The sequence below is a fragment of the Lemur catta genome, chromosome 2 (genome assembly GCF_020740605.2).
Source record: "Lemur catta isolate mLemCat1 chromosome 2, mLemCat1.pri, whole genome shotgun sequence".
In the NCBI taxonomy this organism is placed as follows: domain Eukaryota; kingdom Metazoa; phylum Chordata; class Mammalia; order Primates; family Lemuridae; genus Lemur; species Lemur catta.
This window is the reverse complement of record NC_059129.1, coordinates 45,780,625-45,804,315: the sequence shown is the minus strand read 5'-3', so window position 1 is coordinate 45,804,315 and position 23,691 is coordinate 45,780,625. Positions and strand designations below refer to the sequence as shown.

Sequence of the window (23,691 nt, the reverse complement as noted above, 5' to 3'; positions counted from 1 at the left end):
AGGACTGGTTGCAAATCATTACTCTACACCCAAGAAAGTCAATCAATAATAAGGTTAAGTCTCAGTTTGGGAGACCAGGGGTCTATAAGTCTCACTGGCCTCAAGTATTTTCTCACCTGTCAATGTATTTTGTTTCACATCACACAAGTGAGAGCAAGTACAGCAGGTAAAAGGAATAAGTTTACAGATGCAGAAAACTGAAACAAAGTAAATTAAATCAGTGGTTCCCAAACACGTCTGCTCATCTACCACCTTGAAACTTAAAAATTGAGACTTCTGGCTGGGCGTGGTGGCTCACGCCTGTAATCCTAGCACTTTGGGAGGCTGAGGCGGGTGGATCGCTCGAGGTCAGGAGTTCGAGACCAGCCTGAGCAAGAGCGAGACCCTGTCTCTACTAAAAGTAGAAAGAAATTATCTGGCCAACTAAAAAAAAAAAAAAAAAAATATATATATATATATATATATATATATATATATATATATATACAGAAAAAATTAGCCGGGCATGGTGGCACATGCTTGTAGTCCCAGCTACTCGGGAGGCTGAGGCAGGAGGATCGCTTGAGCCCAGGAGTTTGAGGTTGCTGTGAGCTAGGCTAACGCCACGGCACTCACTCTAGCCCAGGCAACAGAGCGAGACTCTGTCTCAACAAAAAAAAAAAAAAAAAATTGAGACTTCTAAGCTACAGTCCAGACCTCCCTATCTGAATCTCTGGGAAGCAAGGCTGGGAATTTTTTTTTTTTAATCCTCTAGTAATGCTACTGCAGCTGGTCGGTCCACTGGGCATGACGGTACTGCCAGAGCCCAGGAGTAGGGATACCAGAGGCATGCTGACTGCCACATGGGGAGTCAGGAAGAGTCACAATGGACACAGAGCCCTGTAATGCCAATGTGATCTCTCAGCCATGTCCCCATTCTCTGCCAACCTAAAATAAAATGGGCCATTCCTTGTAATTTGGGACCCTACTCACTGAAGATAACGCCCAATCTTTTGGATTGTGTGGGTGACAGGCCCTCCCAGGCTGTAGGCTCAGACCCAAAAGAGGTATGAGGAAGACAATTCTGTCCCTGATGAAAGGGAGGAATGAGAAGCAGCTCAGCTTATACGGCTCTTGGGTTTCTGAGAATCGCTTCCCCAGCTGTCTTTTATAATCTGACTTCTCTGCTTGAATAGGCCTATAGACTCAGCCAGCTGGGGTCAAAAGCATGAGGTAGCTCAAGAGCCCAGGGTCTTTCCTTCTCTACTATCTCCCCAAACCACAACCTAACCTGCTCTGAGAGCCCCTCTACATAATAGTATAAGGTAAGCTGATATTTAAATGGTATGTATGACACAGCCATATCAGGTGCAAGATACTGACATACTTCTTAACTGGCTAGTATATGGCTGCTGGGCTCCCGCACCTCAAACTTCCCTGAATCTCCCCACAATCCAGCAACTAAATATCCACATCAGGGGCCCCCAGGAGCCCACCCCAATACAAAAGTCAGCATCTACTGTGAAGGATAAATTTTGGTCTCAACTGATTATTAAATATTTTGAATACCATCCCTGAGTATATATGGAAGTGTGACCCTTCCAAGGGCTTTTGCTTGCCCTGACAAGGGTCAGAACTAAGATCAGGGAAGGATACTCCCACGATGAGATTTCAGCTTAGTCCTTGTCCCCACCCCCCCAACCCCCTGCTTGCCCGTGACTATCTCTCACCTCTGTCCACATCATCTTCCGGCTCCTCCTGCAAGGCCTGCTCCAGCACAGCTACATCCCCCCGGGGCCCTGCTGGCAGCTCCCCACTGGACACTGTCTTGTTCAGTGATGGTGGCTGCAATGGTGGCGGCTGCGCCAACTTCTGCCGAAGGGTGTTGATCTCCCGGCGTAGCAGGCGCACACGGCGGGTGCGGGCCCCGCTGGACCGCATGGCACTCACCAGGTCCAGTTTCTCCAGCAGCTCCTTCAGCTGCACCTCTGGGGACAAATGGGCCCGGTTCTCTGGGATGAGGATGTTGTCCACTGCCGGGGAGAAGGGAGGACAGAAGGGGCTGAAGGACCTGCCCAGCCCAGGGCAAGGGGAAGGGGCCAAATCCTTCAGATGCAAAATACTCTCCTGGAATGCCTGTGCCAGCGGCTTCCAACAGCATCACTGTGGGGCCTTGGCCCTGCAACACCGCTGCCCGGAAGGCAGCCACAGGGACAAGGTCAGAATCTGGGAAACATCTGCAGGAAGCAGTTCATAGTCATGATTATGGGCTCCATGGAGCAGGCACGAGGCACCTTGGCAATCCCCCGGACTGAGTGACAGTTTTGGCTGCTGCCATTGAGAAGCAGAGAACAGGGACAGGCAGAGTACGGGGCTCAGAGGCAATTCCATTTATCTGGTTCTCCACCTGCACCCTTCGGAATTAGCCAGACACACAACACTGCACTCTCCCTGCCCTATGCTCCAATGCCATACAGAAGAGATCCAGGAGAGGAAGACCCCAGGTGAGGCTTTACCTTTTCAAACAAACTGCTAGCCCCTGATTCCCCTTTCTACCATTCAAGAAGTGCTCAGTGCATTAAACTTTAACCCTTGGAACTATTCCAGCCACAAGCAGGTACACCCTAGTCTGTGCCTGCCCCCAGCTTTGCTCCAGGAATCTATCCTACAGCCCCAAGGCCCACCCTGATCCCTGGCGCTGTGAGCTCTGTTCCTGTGCCTCATTCTGGACCCCCTCCGCCCCACCCATCCAGGCTTCTCACCATCTTCCCAGGAGAAGCGGTAAAAGTCCTCCAACTTGGGTGACTCGGGAAGGTGGGTGCCCCTCTCGGGGTCATAGCCAATGTTCTCTGCCTGCCGCCGGGCATGCCGTAGGATGGCCCCTCCCAGGTCCCGCAGGCGGACAGCTGCTCGGTGGAAAATTGTGTCTTTAGCATTATACTTCATGCAGTTGGTAACTATAAGGTTAAAGTCCTCCTCAAACTCCTCCAAGGTGTGATACAGGTGGGACTCCAGCTTCCGCCTCATAGTAGAAAAATCCATTGGCTTGGATATGAATTCCAGGTAATCTGGAACCTAAACATATAAAACCTGTACAATTACAACAACCATTTACTAGCCAAACAGGCACACCCTTCACCAGCACTCTTGGCCTCCCCATTTTCAGATTTGGCCATGCTGGGCTCACTCAGAGCCCCAGGAGCCTGGCCCACCCTGGCCTGCAGACACCTCATCGTGGGCAAGTCTACCAGCCTTGCCAGACCCACCTCCCAAACTCCAGTTTTGCATACCTTGTGGCCCAACCTCCTCCTGGCCTACTCAGACCCTATTCCAGTGCAGGAAGGGTTTATTGCTTGGGAAGTAGGGGGAACTTGCCTCACTTAGGTTGACTGGTTCAGAGAAGATGTGTGCAGGATCCTTCTCCTGCAGCAGGTCCAGTGTTGTCCTCAGCAGAACATTGAATGGCATCAGCTCCAGCTCCATGGCAGCCTGCTGGACCTTGACCTACGTGGGAGGTGGGGAGAGATCAGGACATCCCCTGCAAAGAGGCACTGGAACTTTTTCTTGATAACTTGACTTTCACCAATCATGTACACCAAATTTTCACAGGGTGTTAAGCTCACCAGTATACGAGAAGCTATCCCCCAACCCTTAGCCTAGGAATAATGATACCAACAACTACCATTTTCTGAATGTTTCCTATGTATCAAGCACTATACCAAAACTTACCGTTAATAATAATTATTACAATTATAATAACTAACACTTTTATAGTCCTTGCTAAGTGCCAAGTAATGTTCTAAGCATTTTATATAATAAAGATGAATATATGAGGTAGGTACAGATGAGGTATTTTACAAAGAGGAAACCAAGGCAAAGACTGACTAGTCTACAGTCACATATAAAGGACAGAGTTGGGACCCAGTCCCAGAAGTCTGGTTCTACAGTGAGTGTTCTTGCCCGTTATGCAACACTGCCTCTCTACTCATATTACTTCAATTAATCATCACAATAACCCTCAAGGAGAAATTATTATCCCTGTTTTACAAATATGGAAGCTGAGGTTTAAAGAGAGTATGATAAAAGAGTCACTACTAGTCTAAGGTCACCTGGCTAGAAAACAACAGGCAGAATTTGAACCCAGGTCTGACTTAGTCCAAGAAGCACACTGATGATGTAAAACGCGTCTTGGACCAAAGTTTTCCATCTAGTGTGCTGAGATACTGATCCCATCAACCCTTAGAGCACCTGGATCAGCCTGGAGTAACCAAGGCCTCCAGGCTCACCATGCAAGCGGCAAGCACCCTCATATACTTACAGTAGTATGCTGTACAAATGTTATTTTTCTACATGTGCCCTAATGTGAAAAGGTTGGGAAGCCATGAATTAGACTATGGGAAGTTCCTGCCTCTTGGCTACCTCAAAACACACCTGCTTGCTTCCCCCAGGGCAGGGCCTCCTCCTCTCTTCTGATTTCTCTGAATCAGAGGTGGGAAGAGAGGCTCAGCTGTGAGAGCAACCCTGGGATGGCACAGTTTGAACCTGCAGAGAAGGTCCTGAGATGTCTTCCATGGCCACTCACACTAAATATGGCAAAAGCTGCCCAGGCTTCAAGGTGGAAACTCCAGTTATTGGGCTGCTCTAGAAGGGTTTATGCCAGGATGGAAGAGTGATGTAGAATTTGGAGAAAGAGAAAAATGAAAATCTTTAACCCAGGCCTTGAAGCACGTGAGTAACAGCTGCTATTCCTAGACCAGAAAGAATAGTTTTGGCTTGTCATGCATTCCGTTAGTACTTGCTTTCTGCCACATGCAGAATGCTGCAGTAGACTCTTCAGGGAAGCACAGAGTATCAATAACAATAATAATCACAGCAGCTGACACCTATTATGTGCTAAGCACTATTCTAAGCTCTTTATATATACTAACTCATCTAATCCCCACAACAACCTTATGCTGTAGGCTCTGTTATTACCCCTATACCACAGGTGAGGAAACTGAGGTGTTAAGAGATTAAGCAATTTGCTTAATGTCACACAGGTAGTAAATACCAGAACAAAGATTTAAGCCCAGGCAGTTTGATGCCATAACTCATGTTCCATAACAACCATGCTATACTACCTACCTCAACATTTCCCATGCTTGGGGGCTTAGAATCTCCTTGAATGGAGGTGGAAAATTTAAATGATTCAAGACCACAAGTGTTTAAGGGTCAAGTGAGAACCCTCAGAAGCTCCCAGGCCAGAGGTTCTCAACTGGTGATGTCCACTAGAATGGCCTGAGAAGCTTTTCAAAATCCTCAAGGCCAGGCTCCCCCGAGACTTCCTGAATCAGAAACTCCAGGGATGGCCCCAGGCATATACTAAGCTTATGTCAGAGGCCACCAGGAGCTGAACCCCAAAACATGGAAACCATCAGTAGCACTACAACCAATACAGAGTAGGCAGACCTTGAAGCCCACAGTGTTGGGCAGGAAGGGGAGAAAGAAAGCTGGCATCAGGTAGGGGCTCCCAGGTCTCCCAATGCCAGACTAACAGTGGGAGAAAGAGATCTTGAACTAGGGCTCTGGGGCCAGGAGCTCCTCCTTACCTGCTCCCGCTTGAGCTTCTCTCTCTTCCGAATCAGCTCAATCAGCAGCCGTGCCCGCTCCAAATCGTGCCGGAGCTTCTGCCAATATTTCAGCTCTTCCTTTACTGCACTCGTCTTCTCGTCCTGCTCTCGCTGCAGCAGGAAAGAGGAGGGGCTGGGAGCCTCCTTCCTGCCCAAACTCCTCTCCCTATTCAAGCCTCATGGAGCTTCAGCAGGTAAGAATCCTGTCCCCTTCCTTGAACCATAGTCTCAAGAAGCCTCTACCCTTCACCACCCAGTGCCTACCTCCCAGGCTTCACTGGCCTTATAACAACGTTTCTTCATTGCAGCAGTGCTCGAGTGGTATCTGAGACTGCTTTCCCTTATCCCCAGGGACACCAGAGAGCAGCTATAGCCCTCAGGGCTGGAACAAGAAAACTAATATACACCTTAGGGGTGGAAAGAATTTCACCTTAGATCTTTGACTTGGCTAGAAAATAAAATGAAGTTCTTACTATAAGCTTGAACATACTTTGGTAAAACAACAACAAATGTGATTCCTACCCTAGAAGAGATTACAGTTGTAGCTGGTGGAAGGAAGACACCCAGGGTTTGAAGCACAGGGCATATTAACATACCGACAACAAAAACTAATAATATATATATACCGAGAGAATACAAAATAGGGGACCTGAGTAGCTGGGGTTAGGTTAGGGAAGGCTTCCTGGGGCAAGCAATCGGACTAGGGTTTCACATACAGTGATGGACATGAATGGGCAAAGCAGTAAGGAAGACCTCTTCTGGGACTGAAGAGACTAGAGGGGCAAAAATGTGGACACAGAATTAATGATTCCCTGCTTGGTGAGCAAAATGAGCTGGCCAGAACAGAGAAGCTAGAAAGCCACAAAAGCCAAGGAAGATCTAGGACCCAGCTGACACAAAGACTCAAATTCCAGGCAAAAGAGGCTGGACTTAGCCTGCCTGGAGAGGGGAGTATTTCAGAAAGGGAAGTGACAGAAAGCAAAATGGTATGTAAAGACATACTATCAGTTGTAGAGCAAAGAAAGAATTAGAGGCTGGAAACTATCTAGAAAGCCATTGCTGAGATTAAGGGGAAATGGGTGAACAGGATGGTTATAGAATAGAGATAAAGGGCCACATATTGATAAATGCCTCTAAACAGCTAAAAGGATGGTAACCTGTGGCCGGTTATGGGAAAGAGTCAAAAGTAACTCCAAGACGGGGAACTCTTGATATGACATCAGGAGGGAGGAGGGTTCCATGACAATAACAGGGAAATAAGTTTACAGAGAGAAAGGAAAATAATTAATTCAGTTTCCAATTTTGAGTTACAAGTAACAACACCCACATGGAAGCATCCCAGAGTGACTGATGGTAGAAATAAAAGGATGAGGACAAGAAGAAAAATCTGGAGGTACTACCACACAGTTATTTTCAATTATGAGACTGGACATGTTCTCCAAGCAAATAAGCATGCAGAACAGCCACTGGGAACGTTACCATTAAAGAGCAAGGAGAGGGATCAGCACAGGGTGCAGCCAGAGGGTTGAAAGAGGTGGGAAATGGTGTCACAGAGAAGATCTTGGACAAGGTGATCTGTGGTGTCAAATGCAGTCTAATGGTCAATTAGGTGAGAATATGAGGAAAGACTTGCTGGGAGGAGGCTGCTTTTAGGGGAGGCTTCAGAGGAGCAGGTGGACCAAAAAGTTGAAGGGAGGCTGGATACAGGTTTGCACTTCAGGAGTTTAGCTACAAAAGGCAAATGTGAGATCAGATAGAATGCAGAAGGTACTAGTCACACAAAGGATTGCTTCATTTCTGGAGCAGCAGTGTGGCAATATTTAAAAGCAGAAGTAATGGAGCAGGTAAAGAGGGAGAGAGAACTATAGATGTTAAAAAATGTAAGGGAAATAAGGAGCAGAAACATTAAACATGCAGCAACTCCAGTTGCTAATGGCTAACAGCCACCACAACTGGACAGGCTGTGTGCTACAACTTAGATCACAAATCTGTATATTTACTATGAAACATTTTTTGGCAGATGGCAGTATAGTGTCTTGAGGAAAGGGCACCTTCTCTTAACTCATACAATGTGGCCACCCTGGCTCTCATTTACCCTACCTCTTCTGGCTTTCTGCCATATCTAGAGATTTTCCCCAAATATATATATGGAAAGTTGGGCTTGCTCTCTGCTCTCCCCTAGAAATTGCTCCAAAGTCAAGCTTCTCCCATCCAGGAGGGGCTGCTGTCTTGTCTGAAGATCTCTGTAGTACTGGAGGTTGTTCCTGGGACAGACCACCTAGAGGGATAATCCCCTATAGGCAAAGGCTCCATGGAGAGCTAAGGGAGGGGTGCCAGCACTGTACCAACCATCATTGCTCCTTCTCCTTCACTCTTGCCTCCCTCCACCAGTCTCAAATCACCATTGCACCTACCTGCTCCGCATTTCTTTGAGACTGCAGGTGGGAGTGCAGGCGCCGGATAAGGGGGACACCATTCCGTGCCTGCCGTTTCAACAGCCAATAGTTGTGAAGCCGCTGCATGAACTGGTTTTTCCTCTGAAAGGAGAGACCACTACAGATCTTGTTCAACCTTGAGTAGAGGCACAGGGAAGTAAAAGACAGGGTCAGTGGGCAGCCTAGATTATAGCCCATGCATCCTATTCAGACCCTGGTTCATTCATTTCTGAACCTTATAAAAGAAGACAGAATACAGTGGCCAAATACCTCACCTCGGAAAAAGGCTTGAAAAGGTCAGCAAAGTTAAGCAGCTCAGATTCAGCTTGAGGTATTTTTCACTTGCTTTTCTACCTCCTGCCTTGCAGTCTTGATCCTCCAAAAGAACCTTCTCCCAGAAACCCTGTTTCCTATAGTCCTGGAGTTCTTTGTTCCAGGTATGGACTGAGAAACAAAGCCTGTGCCTCAACACCCCCACCTTCCTCTTGATAAAAGCAGCAAAAAGGAACAGGAACTTCAGTAAGCTGTGAGCAATGTGGCCACTATTGGCCTCAGCCTCCTGTAGCTGAGGGTCCCACCAAACCAGGGAGTAGCCCACAACCAAGATGGAAAGAAAACCAGTAGGAGTGTATCAGGTTACCACTTTCTGAGCCCAAATGCAACCCCTTAGAGTTGTCTGACCTCTTCCATTAAAAAAAAAATCTCAGCAGCCCAAAATATTTTGAACCAAATGGAAAAAAAAAAAAAAAAAAAAGGCTGTAAAGGTGTAAGAGGATGGAGAATCTGAAAACTTAGCTGACTAAATTACTCAAAAGGGAAATCTTAAGATCAGGGCTAAGCCAATAACATCTGGGGGTGGGGAGGAGTAGGAAAGGAACTAATGCCCATACTGTAAGGTGGGTAACATCATTCCCACGTACAAAAGATGGAAAGACAGTTTAGGAACAAAGGCTACATAAATTGTCCAAGTAACTAATGCAGCTAATAAGATAGTAGATTTGGGTGGGATTTGAATCCATGGTATCTCTTTGCTATACCAAATTGGTTATCCACAGGGTAAGCAAGGCCTCAGTGTTCCTGTGGTTATTTCCTCTGCTTTTTCTCTCCATCCCACTCCACTGAAAGGAAGACAAGCATGGCTAAACAAAGAAGGTGAAACCTAAGAAGGGTGGGCATGTTCGGCAGGACACTGCTCTCCTAGGCCTTGCTCCTCTCCACAGTCAGACATTCCTGCCCCAAAGCCAAGCTTATAAAATCAAGGCCTAAGCCTCTCCCCAAAAGACTGACCGCCCACCAATGCCCATGCCAAGCACACCTGCCCAGACGTAGGCAGCACCATCCCTCTACAACCTCTTGGCCATGGAGGGTCCCAACAGCATTTGTGCAGATAAGGAAAATAATAATAAAATAGCAGCAGCAGCAGCAGCAGCCACCATTTATTGAGCACTTACTATTTGCCAGACACTGTGCTAAGTGCTTTACTTATATTATCTCATGTATTTCTCACAACAACTCTATGTGGTGGGTTCATTTACCAATAAACTATAGGGCTTAGAGCAATTAAGCAACTTGCCAAAGCTCACACAGGTGCAGGTCTGTTCAGTTCTTAGCCAGCATGTTATGCTGGGCCCTGCGAGAGGCATCTAGAAGAACACACAACCACCCCAGGGCATAACCACCCTACTGATGGGGACTAAGCATCCACCGACTCACCTTAGGAAAGAGGGTAGCCTACAACAGCTTTGTGACTAGAAGACATATTCAAAGTTGCTGAAATTCTAACTTGGGCCATGGTTGGCAACAAAGGCCTCCCCTCCTAATCTCACCCTTAGGACTTCCCAGCCTGGCAAGTCTGGTTGTCCCATCACACAATTCATTCCCCACTACCCTCCAGTATTCCATTCTCCCTACCCTTCTCATCAAGAGAGATGGACAGCAGGAACACAACCTAGAGGCATCATGAGCCCCAGCCTGTGGTCCAGGGTTTTGGTCCCATCCCTTAGAACAGGACATGGCATATAGCAAGTGCTCAATAAATCTCTCATTAAATGAATAAACGAGTAAATAACTTTACCTCCTGTGCCTGTGATTTCTTCATCTGGGGGTGTAGGAGAAGGTGCAAGGACTACATTAGATGAACAATTTCCAAGATTCCTTCCTGCTCTAACACTGTATACTTTTTAATGAATATCACCCTTGAGATGAGCCTCTGCCGGAAAACGTTCCCTGTCTCTTGCTTCTCTGCCAAGCTTCCATCCCTCCAACAGCTCCAGAGCTCCAGCTCCCTCTCTGACAGTTTAAAACAGGTACAATGGTCTCTCTGCATACTTAATGGGGGCCCAGGTGGCTTAGTTACACAGCTGAACTGAGTAATCCTCTTTTCCCTACATTTAACCTTCTTAAGAGGAGAAATAGCTTGTTCTCCTCACACCACCACCTTCTCATACAAAGTCCCCACCATACCTAGGACAGAGTTTGCTGGATAGCAGATACAGAAACTGACCCCTTGAAACAGTTGTTCTTCATTGGGAATAGTTCTACCCCACTCTCCAGGGGTTTTTGAAAGCATGCATGGGGACTGTTTGAGGTTGTCACAAAAACCAGGCAATAAGCAAAGGGAAGCAACTGGCATATAAAGACCAGGGATACTAAGCATCTAAAAATGCATGGGACAGATCTAACAATGAACAGTTATCCTGTCCAAATTGAAAAATGCTGCCTTAGATATCCTGTCACCTGAGTTTCTAAGCAACTTAAGTGTCTTAGTTCACTTTGAACCAAAGGAAATACATTACTCTGAGGGGACTTTCAAAACCACAAACCAGGCCAGGTGAGCACAGGGTTTAAAGAAGTTTAAATTTGGGGGAACAGAAGAGAACAGATGTACATCAAAAGTGTATGGGGAAGGCCTGGCCCAAGGCCAACACCAGCCCAAGAAGAAACCATGAGTCCCTAAGGAGCCCTTCTGGGCAGGCTCACCTGTAGGAGGGTATCTGTGGGACAGTAACCAGGGGGACAGTGGAGGGTGTGTCTCGGCCCGCTTCCTCTGGCTCCTTCTTAATCTTTTGCTTCAAACTCATCTTGCTCTTCTTGGGCACTCCCTTTAGGGGGCTGCCCACCCCACCTTGTCCTTCCTGCTCTTCCTCCTCCACTTCTTCCTCTTCTTCCTCCTCCCCACCACCCTCCTTCAGCCCCTCCTCATCTCCAGTCTCACTGAGGCTTCTGGGGGAGTCACCCTTCCTCCTAGCAGTGGCAGCACCTGGCGGCGAATGGGCCTCACAGTAGGCAGTCTTGCGCACTGTGAAGATGGTGCCATTGAGGCTGGTTTCACGCATGGGCTCAATCTTCATGAAGAGCCCAGCCCGCTGGGCACACGTCACATGGAAAGCTGTGTAGCAGTTCACCTTATGGCATTGGATGGCTGCACCTAGCCCCTTCTGCTTACAGATATAGCACGTTAGTTTCCAGCGAGCAGGCGGGATGTTGTCGATGCCCTCAATAGGTTCCAGAAACACGGTGTTAGCGAAGCAGACTTCAGGGATCCAGATGGCACACACCACGTGGGCCCAATGCCCATCACTGGTCTGTTTGAAGGCGCCACCCTTATTGGGACAGAGGGCACAATCCACAGGCCGGGAGGGAGACTGCAGGCAGCAGCGGCATAACCACTGGCCCTCAGGGATGTAGGGAACACCATAGCACTCCTGGTGTACTGCCAGGTTGCAGATGTCACAGAAGAGAATGACATTGCTGTTGTGGCATTCATCATCTAGACACACACAGCAGAAGGCATCTTCATCAATGAGAGACTGTTGAGCCCCACTGCTGCGACTCTCCAAGTATGACTCCTTCTCAAGTCGGTCCACCAGCAGCTCAAAGGTATCTGCTGACACCAAACTATGCCCATCTATTCGCCGCTTCTCATTCACCATGTCTAGCCAGGCAATGTCCTCCTCATCCATGTCATACTCTACCTCTGCATCCAGGTCTTCAGGTGGCTTCTCAATGTATCGGTAGTAGGCAGCAGGCAGTGGGGGTGCTTCAGGCTGGCTGCCTGAGTCTACCATGCGGAAGCTGGGCTGTGGGAGGTGGAAGGAGGTGCCGGATGCATGCTTGGAACAGGACTCTTTCTTTTTGCCCTTGGATGAGGGTTTCTTAGACTTGCCAGGGAACTGAGGCTGCTCGCTGTTTTCCTTGTTACTATTGCATTCGGTGATATCCTGGGCGGTCAGCTCATCCTCAGTAATGATCTTGAGTGGGTCATATATGCTGATACGATGCAGGCGTCCATCAATGTCCACCTCGACAATCCGTTGGGCCTGGGCATATGTCAGGGTCTCCCGGGTGGGTGAGCACTTGAGACTGTAGGGAGATGGGGAACGCCGGCCTTCGGCATTCTGCCGCAACTTCTGACGAGGTTTCCTCATGGCACCTGGGAACCAAGGGGACAGGCCTAAGGAAAGAAGGCCAAGAGACTATAAGTTGGATGTTCACACATTCACATTCATGCCCCCCATTCACACTTCCATCTGATCAAATGGCCATCAAGAGGACCTGCTGTTCCCTCTGTCTGAATGACCTGCCCCTCAGGCATCCACATGCCTTGCTCCTTCACCTCCTTCAGGTATTTTACTTCTTCAAATGAACATCACTTCCCAGTGAGTACCTTCTCTGACCACTCTATCTACAATTGCAAATCTTTCTGCTCTATCAGCAATCTACCTTTCATTCTGCTTTATTTTTCCCTTTAGCACTCACCATCCTCTACCATGCTATGTAATTTACCTATTTTTTATGCTTATTGTTTGATTCCTTCCACTAGAACATAAGCTCCATGAGGGGAGGGATTTTTGCCTGGCTTATTCACTGCTTTATCTTCAGTGCTTGGAGCAGTGCTTAGCTCCTAAGTAAGCATTCAATAAGTATTAGTTGGGTTGGGTGTGGTGGCTCACACCTGTAATCCTAGCACTCTGGGAGGCCAAGGCAGGAGGTTCGAGTCCAGCCTGAGCAAGAGCAAGACCCTGTCTCTACTAAAAAAAAATAATAGAAAAATTAGTCGGGTGTCATGGTGCACCTGTAGTCCCAGCTACTCGGGAGGCTGAAGCAAAAGGATGGTTTGAGCCCAGGAGTTTGAGGTTGCAGTGAGCTATGATGACACCACTACACTCTACCCAGGGCAACAGAGCGACACTCTGTCTCAAAAAAAAAAAAAAAAAAAAGTATTAGTTGAATGAAAGGAGAAATCAAAAACTCATGATCCCTGCTTTCAAGGAGCTGTCTGAAAGGACAGAGAAGTAAACAGATCATTACAACGTGACATGGGGAAAGATCTAATGTTTTAATGATGTACATAAGGCTGTAGGACCACTAATTATGGAAAAGGTGGTTAAGGCTTCAGAAAAGAAAACAAGAACAGCATCCGTTTTCAAGCTCTGTACATGAACACTGTGCTCTATCAGAAGTTCAAAAATTCACAGATCTATAGCCCTCTCCCAATCTATCCTACCATGAACAGAAACCCTATTCCTTTACCCCACCTGTGGATAAAGAAGAGAAAGCAACCAAAATACATATCACATTATCACATGTGGTCTAAGAACTTTAAACTACAGTACGCAGGGTACTCTCTGCAAAAGACAGCATCCAAGATATACTAGCTAGTATACTTCCAAGCAGAAACCCTGAAAGCTCTGGGGGGGGGGGGGGGGCTCCAAGAGATCTCTTTTAAGTGGCCTATCTGGGACCCTCCTTGAATTCAAGGCCAAGTGATCAGGGCAGTATATGAGGTAAACTCTCTCAAAAGTCCTTCTCTCCCAAATTACTTACATCTAGTCTATCCTTGTACAGCAAAGAGAAAGCTCTAGTTTCCCACATCATTCTCTGGATGGAGGGAACTATGACAAGCTCATAAGGAGCTACAATAGGCAGTTACTGAGGCCATCACCAGTAGGAAAGACCTCTGGGGATATGGTGTCCCATGGTGTAGGCAGACTTGGAAATACCTTTCCAAGTATTTGAAAGATTCAGGGAGAAGATTTCAAGGAGGAAAACAGAATTTGTTACCTTGGTTGCAGGCTCCACCATCTTTACCTATAAAGTAGAGATGGTGATGATAATTTAACACTTTTACAAACTATGAAACCCTCTTACTTAAATTTTAACATTTCTCACAACTACCTTGGGAGATAGTATAGATATCATCATCTCCATTTTAGGGATGAAGAAACAGAAGCTCAGAAAGATGTCACTCAACCAAAAGCTAGTTAAGTGATAAAGCTACGTTCTAAACCCAGATCTTCGGATCTGTTCTACTCACCACACTGGAAGGTAAGAACACCAAAGAGATGCCATGGTCTGGTACAAAAAGAGGCTCTGGGGCGATCTAGGTTCTAACCTTGGCCCTACATGACCTGGAGAAAGTCACAATCTCCCTGTGCCTCCACACTGCATCAGTAAAATGAGGGTAATCTACCGCTTAAGGGTTGCTATTTATTAACAAGGTATTATTAACATCCTTCTTTAAAGGGCCTTCCAATCCCAAAATGTGACTGAAACAAACAAACAAACAAACAAAAAACCCAACGTGGCTGCGGAACAGTGCCAGCCAGGCAGTCACACACCCCACTGGGAGCCAAAGGAAACAGAACCATCGCAGCAGCCTCTGGGTTCCAGAGGCCCTTGGCCACTAAATTCCGAACAAATGCCAAGTCCCTGGGGGCAGCAGGGGCCAAAAGATCTGCTTTCTGGCCCACCCCTCCAAAAGCAAGGAGGCCCTAGAAAAGGTGAGGATATCTACCTCAATATCAACTTTAAATCGTTTAAAGAGGTGTGGCCCGTTCTTTCATTAAAACTAGTTTTCTTCCTCCCCACCTGCACCTTCTCTGCAGCTCCAGGTATCTCTCAACCAAGCAGCAAGTATCTACAGAAACGTCTCCCGTCCTACTCAGGCCTCTGGACAAGCCTCTAGACACTGGAGAGAAAACCCTAGCGCAGAGGGGCCGCTGCTGAGGAACATGAAATGAGTTTCGCCCACAAGGAGCTTGCAGTCTAGAACGTATCTTTTGGCGGGAGTTTGCCAACCTACACAGCTCTTCCCACATAATAATACACCTTCAAGATAACTCCAACACCGCCCCCCACCGCAGAGACGCTCTCAGCACCCCGAGCCCCCAATCGCCCACCTCACCCAGGTCCCCGAAGAATGAGGAGTTTCTGCAATTACAATGTATCCCCTGCACCCCACACAAGATACTCTTGAGACAAGGGAAGACCCCAGCCAACGCTCCTGTCCCTTTAAGGGAGCACCTCTTCCAGAAGAATCTTGACCCCACGGAGAAGAAAGGAGGGAAATAACATCTCAGAGGGGAGGGGGCAAGCACACCAGAGACAGACTGACGCGGAATCCGACCCTCAGACAGAGAAAGCGAGCGCCAGCGAACGAGCGGGGCGAAAGGCGAGTGCCTATTGGCCGCGTTACCTGCCCGTCAGGGGAAGAAGCGGGGCGAAGGGGCGCTTAGGGGGCGGAACTCTCCGTTGCTCTGGCCAATTGGAAGGCGGGGAGGGGGCGGGGCTTGGCGGCTCGGCTTCCAGGGCCGGGGGGAGACAAGATGGCGGCTGCGGGAGGGGGTCCTCGCTTTTCAGCTCCCCCCCACCCGCCTTCCCCTTCCCTGCCGCCGCCCCCGCTCCAGGGGAGAGCTTTCGCACGGCCCCTGCCCCGCTCGAGAAGGCCCCCGCTTCTCCGGTTGCCCCGCGTGCAATCCGTGGTCCCCGTAGGCCCCGCTGCCCCCGCCCCCGCTCTGTCCGGCCCCGCTGCCGCCCCCATTACCTCAGCCGCCGGCCCGGCCCCACCGTTCGGGGCCCCTGGGCGCGGGCGGGCCGGCCGCCAAGCAAGTCGGCGCGACCCGGGGAGCAGCGCGCGGTCTCCTCCCGCGCTGGCCTCCGCGGCCTCCGCCGTGCCCCCTCCCGGCCCGTGCTGGGGCCCCGGCCCGGCCGCCGCCGCCGCTCCCGGGGGAGGAGGGGGAATGGAGCCGCCGCCGCTGCTGCTGCCGCCACGGAGCCGGCCGAGGGGAGGGAGGGATCAGCCCCCAGGCAGGATCCGCCCCTCCGGCCTCCCCCCCGCCACCTCCACCCCTTCCCTCTCTCCCTCCCTGGCTCCGCGGGCTCTCCCGCTGAACAGGAGAGAGCGCGAAAGAGGGGGGAAACGGGAAAAAAATCCCCCCGCCCGTGCCCGGCGCGGCGGCGGCCGGGGCGGTGCGGAGAGGAGCGCTGAGCCGCCGCCGCCGCCACGGGGCACCGTCCCCGGCTCGGCCTCACGGTGGCGGTGCGGGCGCGGCGGGGGCGCCGAGCAGAGACCGGCTCTGCGCCCGCGGTGGCCCCGGCTCACCACGGCCCTTCCCGCCCCGGGGCGAGTCCTCCGAGAGAGCGGAGGTGGTTTGGGTCTAGTTAGGAGACACAGGGGTCTCTGACTCTCCAGAATGGTCACTCGTCCCCTCCCCCTATCTCTGTGGGGAGGTGGCTAAGGTTTGGGCCAGCAAGCCCCCTCCCTGAGCTGTAGGGCCGCTCCAAAGGTTAAGCTAGAGCAGTCATGAGGTCAAAAGCAGTCTGTAATTTCTTGGGTGCAGGTGCCTACAATGCTTCCAGAAAGTCGCCCCCCCCCATATCCAGGTCCCGAGGACAAAGGTCTAGCGATGTCCATCCCTTCCCCCAGTGAGGACAGCCTGGAAAGATCTGCCTTTGTTGTGTACAGGTGAGCGTCTTGTTCTGCACAAGACATCCTTTTTAAGAAACAGACCTGACTTTTCGTTAGATGTCATCCTTTCCTGTTTAGAAAGAGTAAACATAAAAGTTTGACAGTCTGCGTTAGTACATCTGATAACTCGTCTGTCACTGGAGGCATGGAAAACACTTTCTCCTTAAACCTGATTTGGCTAGAAGTCGGTTAATTTATTGCACTAGGTGACTTTCTAAAAGCTGCTTGACAAATGGCAACTTCAGACTTTCAGATGTAACAAAACAGGCTTTTGTTTTGATTAAAAAAAAATTTAAGAAGAGAAAAGGGCTCCATTAGCCACTCTCCTTTGCCTATAAATTGGAAAGCTTACCTCATATGACTGAAGTCTTAAGCGCCAATATTTAATGATTCTATAAAGGATGTATGGATAAGCTGCCGTTAAATGTGAAGATGAATGACATATTTTGCAAGTGTTTCTTCTGCGGGTGCTGGTGGTGTAGCTGGTGAGACACAATTTCTTACTTGGTTCTGACGAGCAAGGACATAGACTCTGGAGTCAGAAGGATGAAGGATAAAGTCTTAGGATCCAAGTCTTCCAAATGTTTAAACTGAACATATTGCTACTTTTGAAGTATAGATGTTTGTTACCCGAAGGGATTTAAATTATATAGAGTTTTAAATTTAAAAGTTTTATTAAAGTAAGGAGGCTAATTTGTTTAGACGTTTTCCCAGTAGATGGTAGCATCTTCTGGCAAAGAAGTAGTGCAAAAATACTTACGGTAACCAATTTTTTTAAAGAAAGGGGAGTGGCTTATGGAGCTAAGCAAGAGCAGGGCAATGTTTTGAAAGCTGTGAAGATGAAATGGTACGAATTAATGTCAAGTGTTCTAAAGCTAAGGGGAATAATCATTTGGAGGGATGGTGTGGAAGAAAAGATGATTAATTTGAAAGAGAAAGCCCCAGAGACAAGGGAATTGCAATTACAGCACTTTTAGTTAAGAAAAAATAAAATCTGAAGACTAACAGAAACAAGAATACTGAATTTTTTGTTCTTTTAAAACAAGAAATATAATAACCATTTATACATATGATTAGTAATTTATTTGATGGATGTTCTCAAATTTTATTTACCACAATTCCCATTTGTGTGATTGGGAGCTATCTTTTTCCACTAAAATGAATAAATAAATACCTTGAGAAAAATGCATTGGTCTCCACTTGTAAGTAAAATAAGGATTTAAATGCTGTTGAAAATGCATTAAGTCAACCTAATGCATGTGATTTTTTTCAGGTTTTTCTATTCAGAGCTTTCATATTAAGATCTTATTCAACCTAGTATTTCTCTTCCATTTTCAACTTCCACTTTTTAATGGTAGCATTACAGTTGTCCTCACTTTCATTTTGACATTTGGAATTGGTTTCTATTAGTGTAACTGCACACATAACCAGTTCCCTATGATGTAATCTTAAATGTAACACGGAACAATTATGTCGTTAAAAACAAATTTGGAACATGTATCAAAAATGCCAGAGGCACTACATTTAATTCACTTTAATCTTTAGCTATTTTAAAGAGTTTAAATTCACCAGCCCCTGGCCTTTCCGTTAAACCATACAGCAATAAATTCAACAAACAGGGGCATGGACCTTTGATTCCAAACAGTTGTTTTTTAAAATCATCCATCTCTAAGTAGAAACTAACCTGTTTGGAATAGGAGAATGTTTTACCATTTAAAACTAAGAAAGGAAATGAAAACAAAAAGTCTCCATTCCACCCCCTCCCCCGCCCCCCAACACTTTTCTTTAGTATGTCAGGATACCTTTGTTAACACTTCACTATTACCATTAGTTTACCAAGCTAAGAAACTTCTGAAGGGTCAGATGCAATATCTACTGGATTAATAAAATATATATGATAAGAAAAAAATAGGCCTTGACTGATTGTTAAATTATTTTAAATAGAACAGTCCTTTAGATGCTTGGCTAAAAGAATTCTGAAACCATAGTTGGGAGGAATGTTGGAGGTCAGAATCATTGTGATACTTTTATGCTGTAATGAAAATGGTTTAAGAATATAAAGCTTTCTTAGAAAATGGAAGAAGTTTAGTTAGGTTAACAACAGGTCTTAAATGGAATACCACACCCTCTCAGTTTAATTCCACTCATTTATTCCTAAAGCAAGTATTTATTGACCACTTAGTGTATGTCCAACACTGTACAAGTTTCTTTGCAAAATAATGGCTAAATCTCAACCTAGAAAGGGGCTAGTAATCATATGTAAAGATAGAATATATTTAGGCCGAGCGCGGTGGCTCGCGCCTGTAATCCTAGCCCTCTGGGAGGCCGAGGTGCGTGGATCGCTCAAGGTCAGGAGTTCGAGACCAGCCTGAGTGAGACCTCGACTCTACTAAAAATAGAAATAAAAATTATCTGGACAACTAACAATATATATAGAAAAAATTAGCCGGGCATGGTGGCGCATTTCTGTAGTCCCAGCTACTCCAGCTACTCGGGAGGCTGAAGCAGTAGGATCGCTTAAGCCCAGGAGTTTGAGGTTGCTGTGAGCTAGGCTGACGCCATGGCACTCACTCTAGCCCAGGCAACAGAGCGAGACTCTGTCTCAAAAAAAAAAAAAAAAAAAGATAGAATATATTTTTCCTTGCCTTGAGTAATGAGCTATAAAGAAAGAAAGCTAGAAATTAGAAAACACATACAGGAGAGATTAGATAAGGTAGTGAACAGTATGGAGCCACCATTATTCAAAGACAGCTTCTCAGAGAATGAGAGGCTTCTTTAGCCAGGTTCTAAATAGTGATGGATGTGAATTGGTGAAAAGAGTGTGGAATGACATCATTGGGTTGGTGACAGGGCAGCCCAGACAAAGGGACAATATGCAGGGGATAATAATGAAAGTATGTTAGCTAGTTTGTATGGACAGATGATAAGAAAGAAAAGGCTGAATTGGATAGGAGATATGGCAAGGAGACAGGGATAATAAAAATAATACCTAAACTTAATGTACAAGGTACTGTGCTTAGTGTTTTACATATTGTTTATCAAAGATCTTTGTTGCACTTAACAGAAAACCAACTCAAATTAGTTTAATAAAGGAAATCAACTCTGATAACCGGAAAATCCAGGGGTGCATCTAGGTATAAGTAAAATCAAATCAAGGAACTCAAATTATATCATCAGAACACTGTATCTTGCAGTCTCTCAGCCATCGTGAACCAATAGCTGTGGCCAGAGGGACATGCTGCTCTGGTGAGATCTGGTCATGTATCCACTCCTAGAACCAGAGGACATGGGTGGGGGGTGATTCTCCAAAGAGACAGTATGTGCATATACAAAATAGGTCCAATATGCATACCATATCTCATTTATCAATTTATTAACTCTGAAGTAAGTATTATTGTCATCCCCATTATGTATTGGATAAAGTCGAGCAGGAGATCTGGTAAAACAGTAATAATTTACCATTTGCGATTAGGCATTATGAAAATAAAAAGGTATTAACCAGAATGATGGAAGAGTTGTAGAGAAAGAGGAGGAAAACCAAGGGTCAAGTCAGAAATCAGAAGACAAAGCAATGCTTTGATGACTGGTGGGACATAAGAACAAAGGAGAAGACTGGAGATGAATCTAAGTTCAAACTCGGGAGGTTTTCACAATGCTGGTATAATCACTGCAAATTAAGAGTGGCGAAGGGTTGCTCAGGAGCTCTTGTCAGGACTGGGGACCTGAGGATTGTGGAAATTATGAGATCAGCTCCAGTTCTGTGGAGTTTCTTTTGGTCACACTAAAATATATTATTTATTCAATAATGATTTGTGAGCTGCTGGTTAAGTTCTATTTTACCACCATAAAGGCCACAAAGGTGAAAATGGTGTGCTTTCAGACTTGAAGGCACTTACAATGTAATCAGAATAAAGCAAGTCTATTAATGACTAGAACATGACCCAGAATATAAGCACCTCAGGAGAGATGCAAAGTGGCAGAGTTTGGAGGAGAGAGTGAGCTTGTTTCTCTAGAGGAGAAGGAAGGCTCTGTGAAGAAAGTGCCCTTTGAGCTCCACCGTAAAGCTCAGGTAGGGTGTCAGCTAGAAAGATAGTAGCCACCAGCATAAGCAAAGAGAAATATGTATCAAAGAACAAAATTTCCAAATTGAGTTCCAAAGATCTAATAAAGGCTTTTATTAGCAATTTATAAACTGGGCAGCATGGAGGCTGCAAAAAAGAAAGGAGCTCCAATGTGCTAGATGAATGGGTGAGTTTTATAGGCAGAAAAAACCAGAGGAAATCAGGGACAGTGAACAAATAGCGTTTCAAGATAACTGTCCTTATTGGGATGTGAATGAAATCTTGTTGGCTTATTGGGATATGACTATCATCTCACTCTTGATTTCTCAGAAGGTCAGATTGTACAAGTAAACAATAACTTTCAGTTTGGTAATGTGGAACCTTGGCATGAGTGACTCCATTTTGGGCCTACCGTCTTTTAACAGGTGGAATAGGGAACAGTGGGTTATCTCATTTGACCCAAAAATGGGAGATGTGAGAGAAGATTGGAAAGGTAAAATAAAATCAGAGCCTGGAGGCTATTGGATAGGGAACTGGATGTGAAGGGGCAGTGGTCCCTGATGATTTTTAGAACAGGGAAATGACTTGAATAGTTGCATGCTTTAAGATCTAGTCAGGCAGGAGAGTGTGCTACAGTATGGTTTAAATTATCCATCTAGTATGGCTTACATTATCGTCCCTGGACTTGAATTCTAGCTAGAAATTTTTACTGTATACTCAGTGGAATGCTAAGCCACAAGCCTGAAAGTAAATAGCACGTGGTAAGTATAAATTGTTCAACCTGATTTAATATCTTATCATTTCAACTTTTAATTAGCGTTTCTATTACATCCTAAACTCTAAACTGTGAGTGAAGGCAGGGCACTGTAAAATGTAACTTACTTCCATATTTTAACAGAAGAACCAACTCTACAAGTAGCCATCTTCTTCATATGATTTTATTACATGGAGAGAAAATACAGAAAAATAACAGCACGTGCCAAACCAGAACGTGCATTTTAACAAGATTTCCTTAGATGATCCATATGCATGTTAAAGTTGAGGAGCAATATCCATTAGATGATTCCAGTATTAAATTGTTTTAAGGTCTTTGCATTGTCTGAGAAAAGGGCAAAGTTAAAGTATTTATATTACCCTTTGCTTAGTCAAAAATACCTATGGTAACAAAATGTGTGTTTCCATTTATTTGGAATTTTTGAAAATGCAAACTAATCTATAGTGACTGAAAGCAGACTGGTGGTTGCCTAGAGGTGGGGGCAGGATAGACTATACAGGGACATGAGGGAACTTTGGGGAGTGATAGAAACATTCTATAAGGTGACTGTGGTAGAGAAACATAGGTGTGTACATTTGCCAAAACTCATCAAACATCACTTTTTGGCCTTTTGGCTAAGATGAAGTGTAGTATCTTTTCTTATCAGTTTAATAGCTGATGTATTCTTTATCTGAGGACAATATATTAAATAGATTTTTGGAACAAGGAGATGGAATAGGAGCTTGCTCCCTCCACTCCTCAAATTGATCTGGTATTGTAGTACCTCCGAGAACAGTGTACCCCCTCCCTCAGGGAAGAAAAAATTTTTGTTAAACTCATCAAACTATACAGAATAGCTGTCTTTTATTTTACAGAAATTTTTAGCATAATTAAGTTGATAAAAGAATACCTGTTGCAAATTTTAGGCTAGCAGTAAAACAATGAAAAAATGAAGATGTAACTCACAAACGAGTAGAGAGGAAAAAAGGAATAATAAAAAGAATTCAAACAATCTAAAAAGAAGACAAGGAAAGAAAAAGAAATACAGTAAAGATGGAACAAATAGAAAACAATGAAATGATGGCAAATTTAAACTCAGTTTATAATCTACATTCTACACTGTAGAAAGAGTAGTCCACAGTGAATGGGACACTTCCTGGAAAAGTTCAACACTAGATGGTAAAAATATGTGGCTGGAACACATGAACTCATCCCCCACTTCCTCCCCAAACTTCACTTATATATTAGTAAAGGATAAAAAATCCACACGATAATAGAATCCATAAGAACAAAGAGAATGAGGCAATACAACAGAAGATGAAATCTACCATCTCAGGAAATTGAACTAAAGAGGTTCTGGACTTGGGGACACCAGGCACCAATGAGGGCAGAGACAAAGTGCCATACTGAAAATGGAAATTTAAGGGAAACTCTGCATACTGAATAGTAAGATACCTGCTTCCTCTCTCACCTCACCCAACACTACCACATTTCCGTTCTCAGGCTGATAAGGAGGGATGGGAAAGCTGATACAAATTGCTGGGATCTGATGGTCTCCATGGACTGAGAGAAAACCTCACAAAAACATTTCTAGTCCATCCTTTAAGTGTAGAGTTGAAAAAAAATGTTTTCGTGGATCAAAATCCCTAATGGTCTGGCCCCTTTCCCCAATCATGTTACAGAACGTTGGAAGCCAGGTTTATATTAGAACTTGGCTGCTCAGATTGTTGACCAAGAACCAGTAGCACTGACATCCCTGGGAGCTGGTTAAAAATGCAGAATCTCAGGCCCCACCCCAGACCTCCCAAACCAGAATCTGCATTTTAATAAGCTTTCCCTGGGTGATTTATTTACATATTAGAGTTTGAGAGGCAGTGAAATAGAGGATATTAGAGAATATCAGGATTTCTCTCTGAAGATGTAGAAAAGACCTATTTATGAATACTGATAATGGAACATCTTCAATAAAAAATTTGATTTCACTGGGCATGGTGGCTCACACCTGTAATCCTAGCACTTTGGGAGGCTTAAGGATTGCTTGAGGCCAGGAGTTTGAGACCAGCCTGAGCAACATAGCAAGACCCCATCTCTTAAAAAAAAAATT

General features: G+C 45.9%; 1 protein-coding gene and 1 non-coding gene across 5 annotated transcripts in view; one reads left to right on the top strand and one right to left on the bottom strand.

Moving 5' to 3' along the window:
* Positions 1-16,075, bottom strand: part of BRPF3 (bromodomain and PHD finger containing 3) — a 35,059-nt gene extending 18,984 nt beyond the window's left edge. For 2 of the 4 annotated variants that reach the window (XM_045543600.1, XM_045543603.1), the window contains exons 1-7: positions 12,978-12,991; positions 11,003-12,476; positions 8,003-8,159; positions 5,568-5,699; positions 3,355-3,483; positions 2,742-3,054; positions 1,710-2,012 (exon numbers count right to left, since the gene is read on the bottom strand). In XM_045543600.1, coding sequence (XP_045399556.1) covers positions 1,710-2,012; positions 2,742-3,054; positions 3,355-3,483; positions 5,568-5,699; positions 8,003-8,159; positions 11,003-12,450 — 2,482 coding nt within the window. In that variant the 5' untranslated portion in view covers positions 12,451-12,476; positions 12,978-12,991. Of the gene's footprint in view, positions 1-1,709; positions 2,013-2,741; positions 3,055-3,354; positions 3,484-5,567; positions 5,700-8,002; positions 8,160-11,002; positions 12,477-12,977; positions 12,992-15,848 lie in introns of those variants that run through there. The other 2 variants (XM_045543601.1, XM_045543602.1) reach the window with 2 other exon arrangements.
* Positions 16,076-22,202: 6,127 nt separating this feature from the next.
* Positions 22,203-22,393, top strand: LOC123633579. Its single transcript, XR_006733626.1, has one exon. It is a non-coding gene; the product is annotated as a U2 spliceosomal RNA (small nuclear RNA).
* The last annotated feature ends 1,298 nt before the right edge of the window (positions 22,394-23,691 follow it).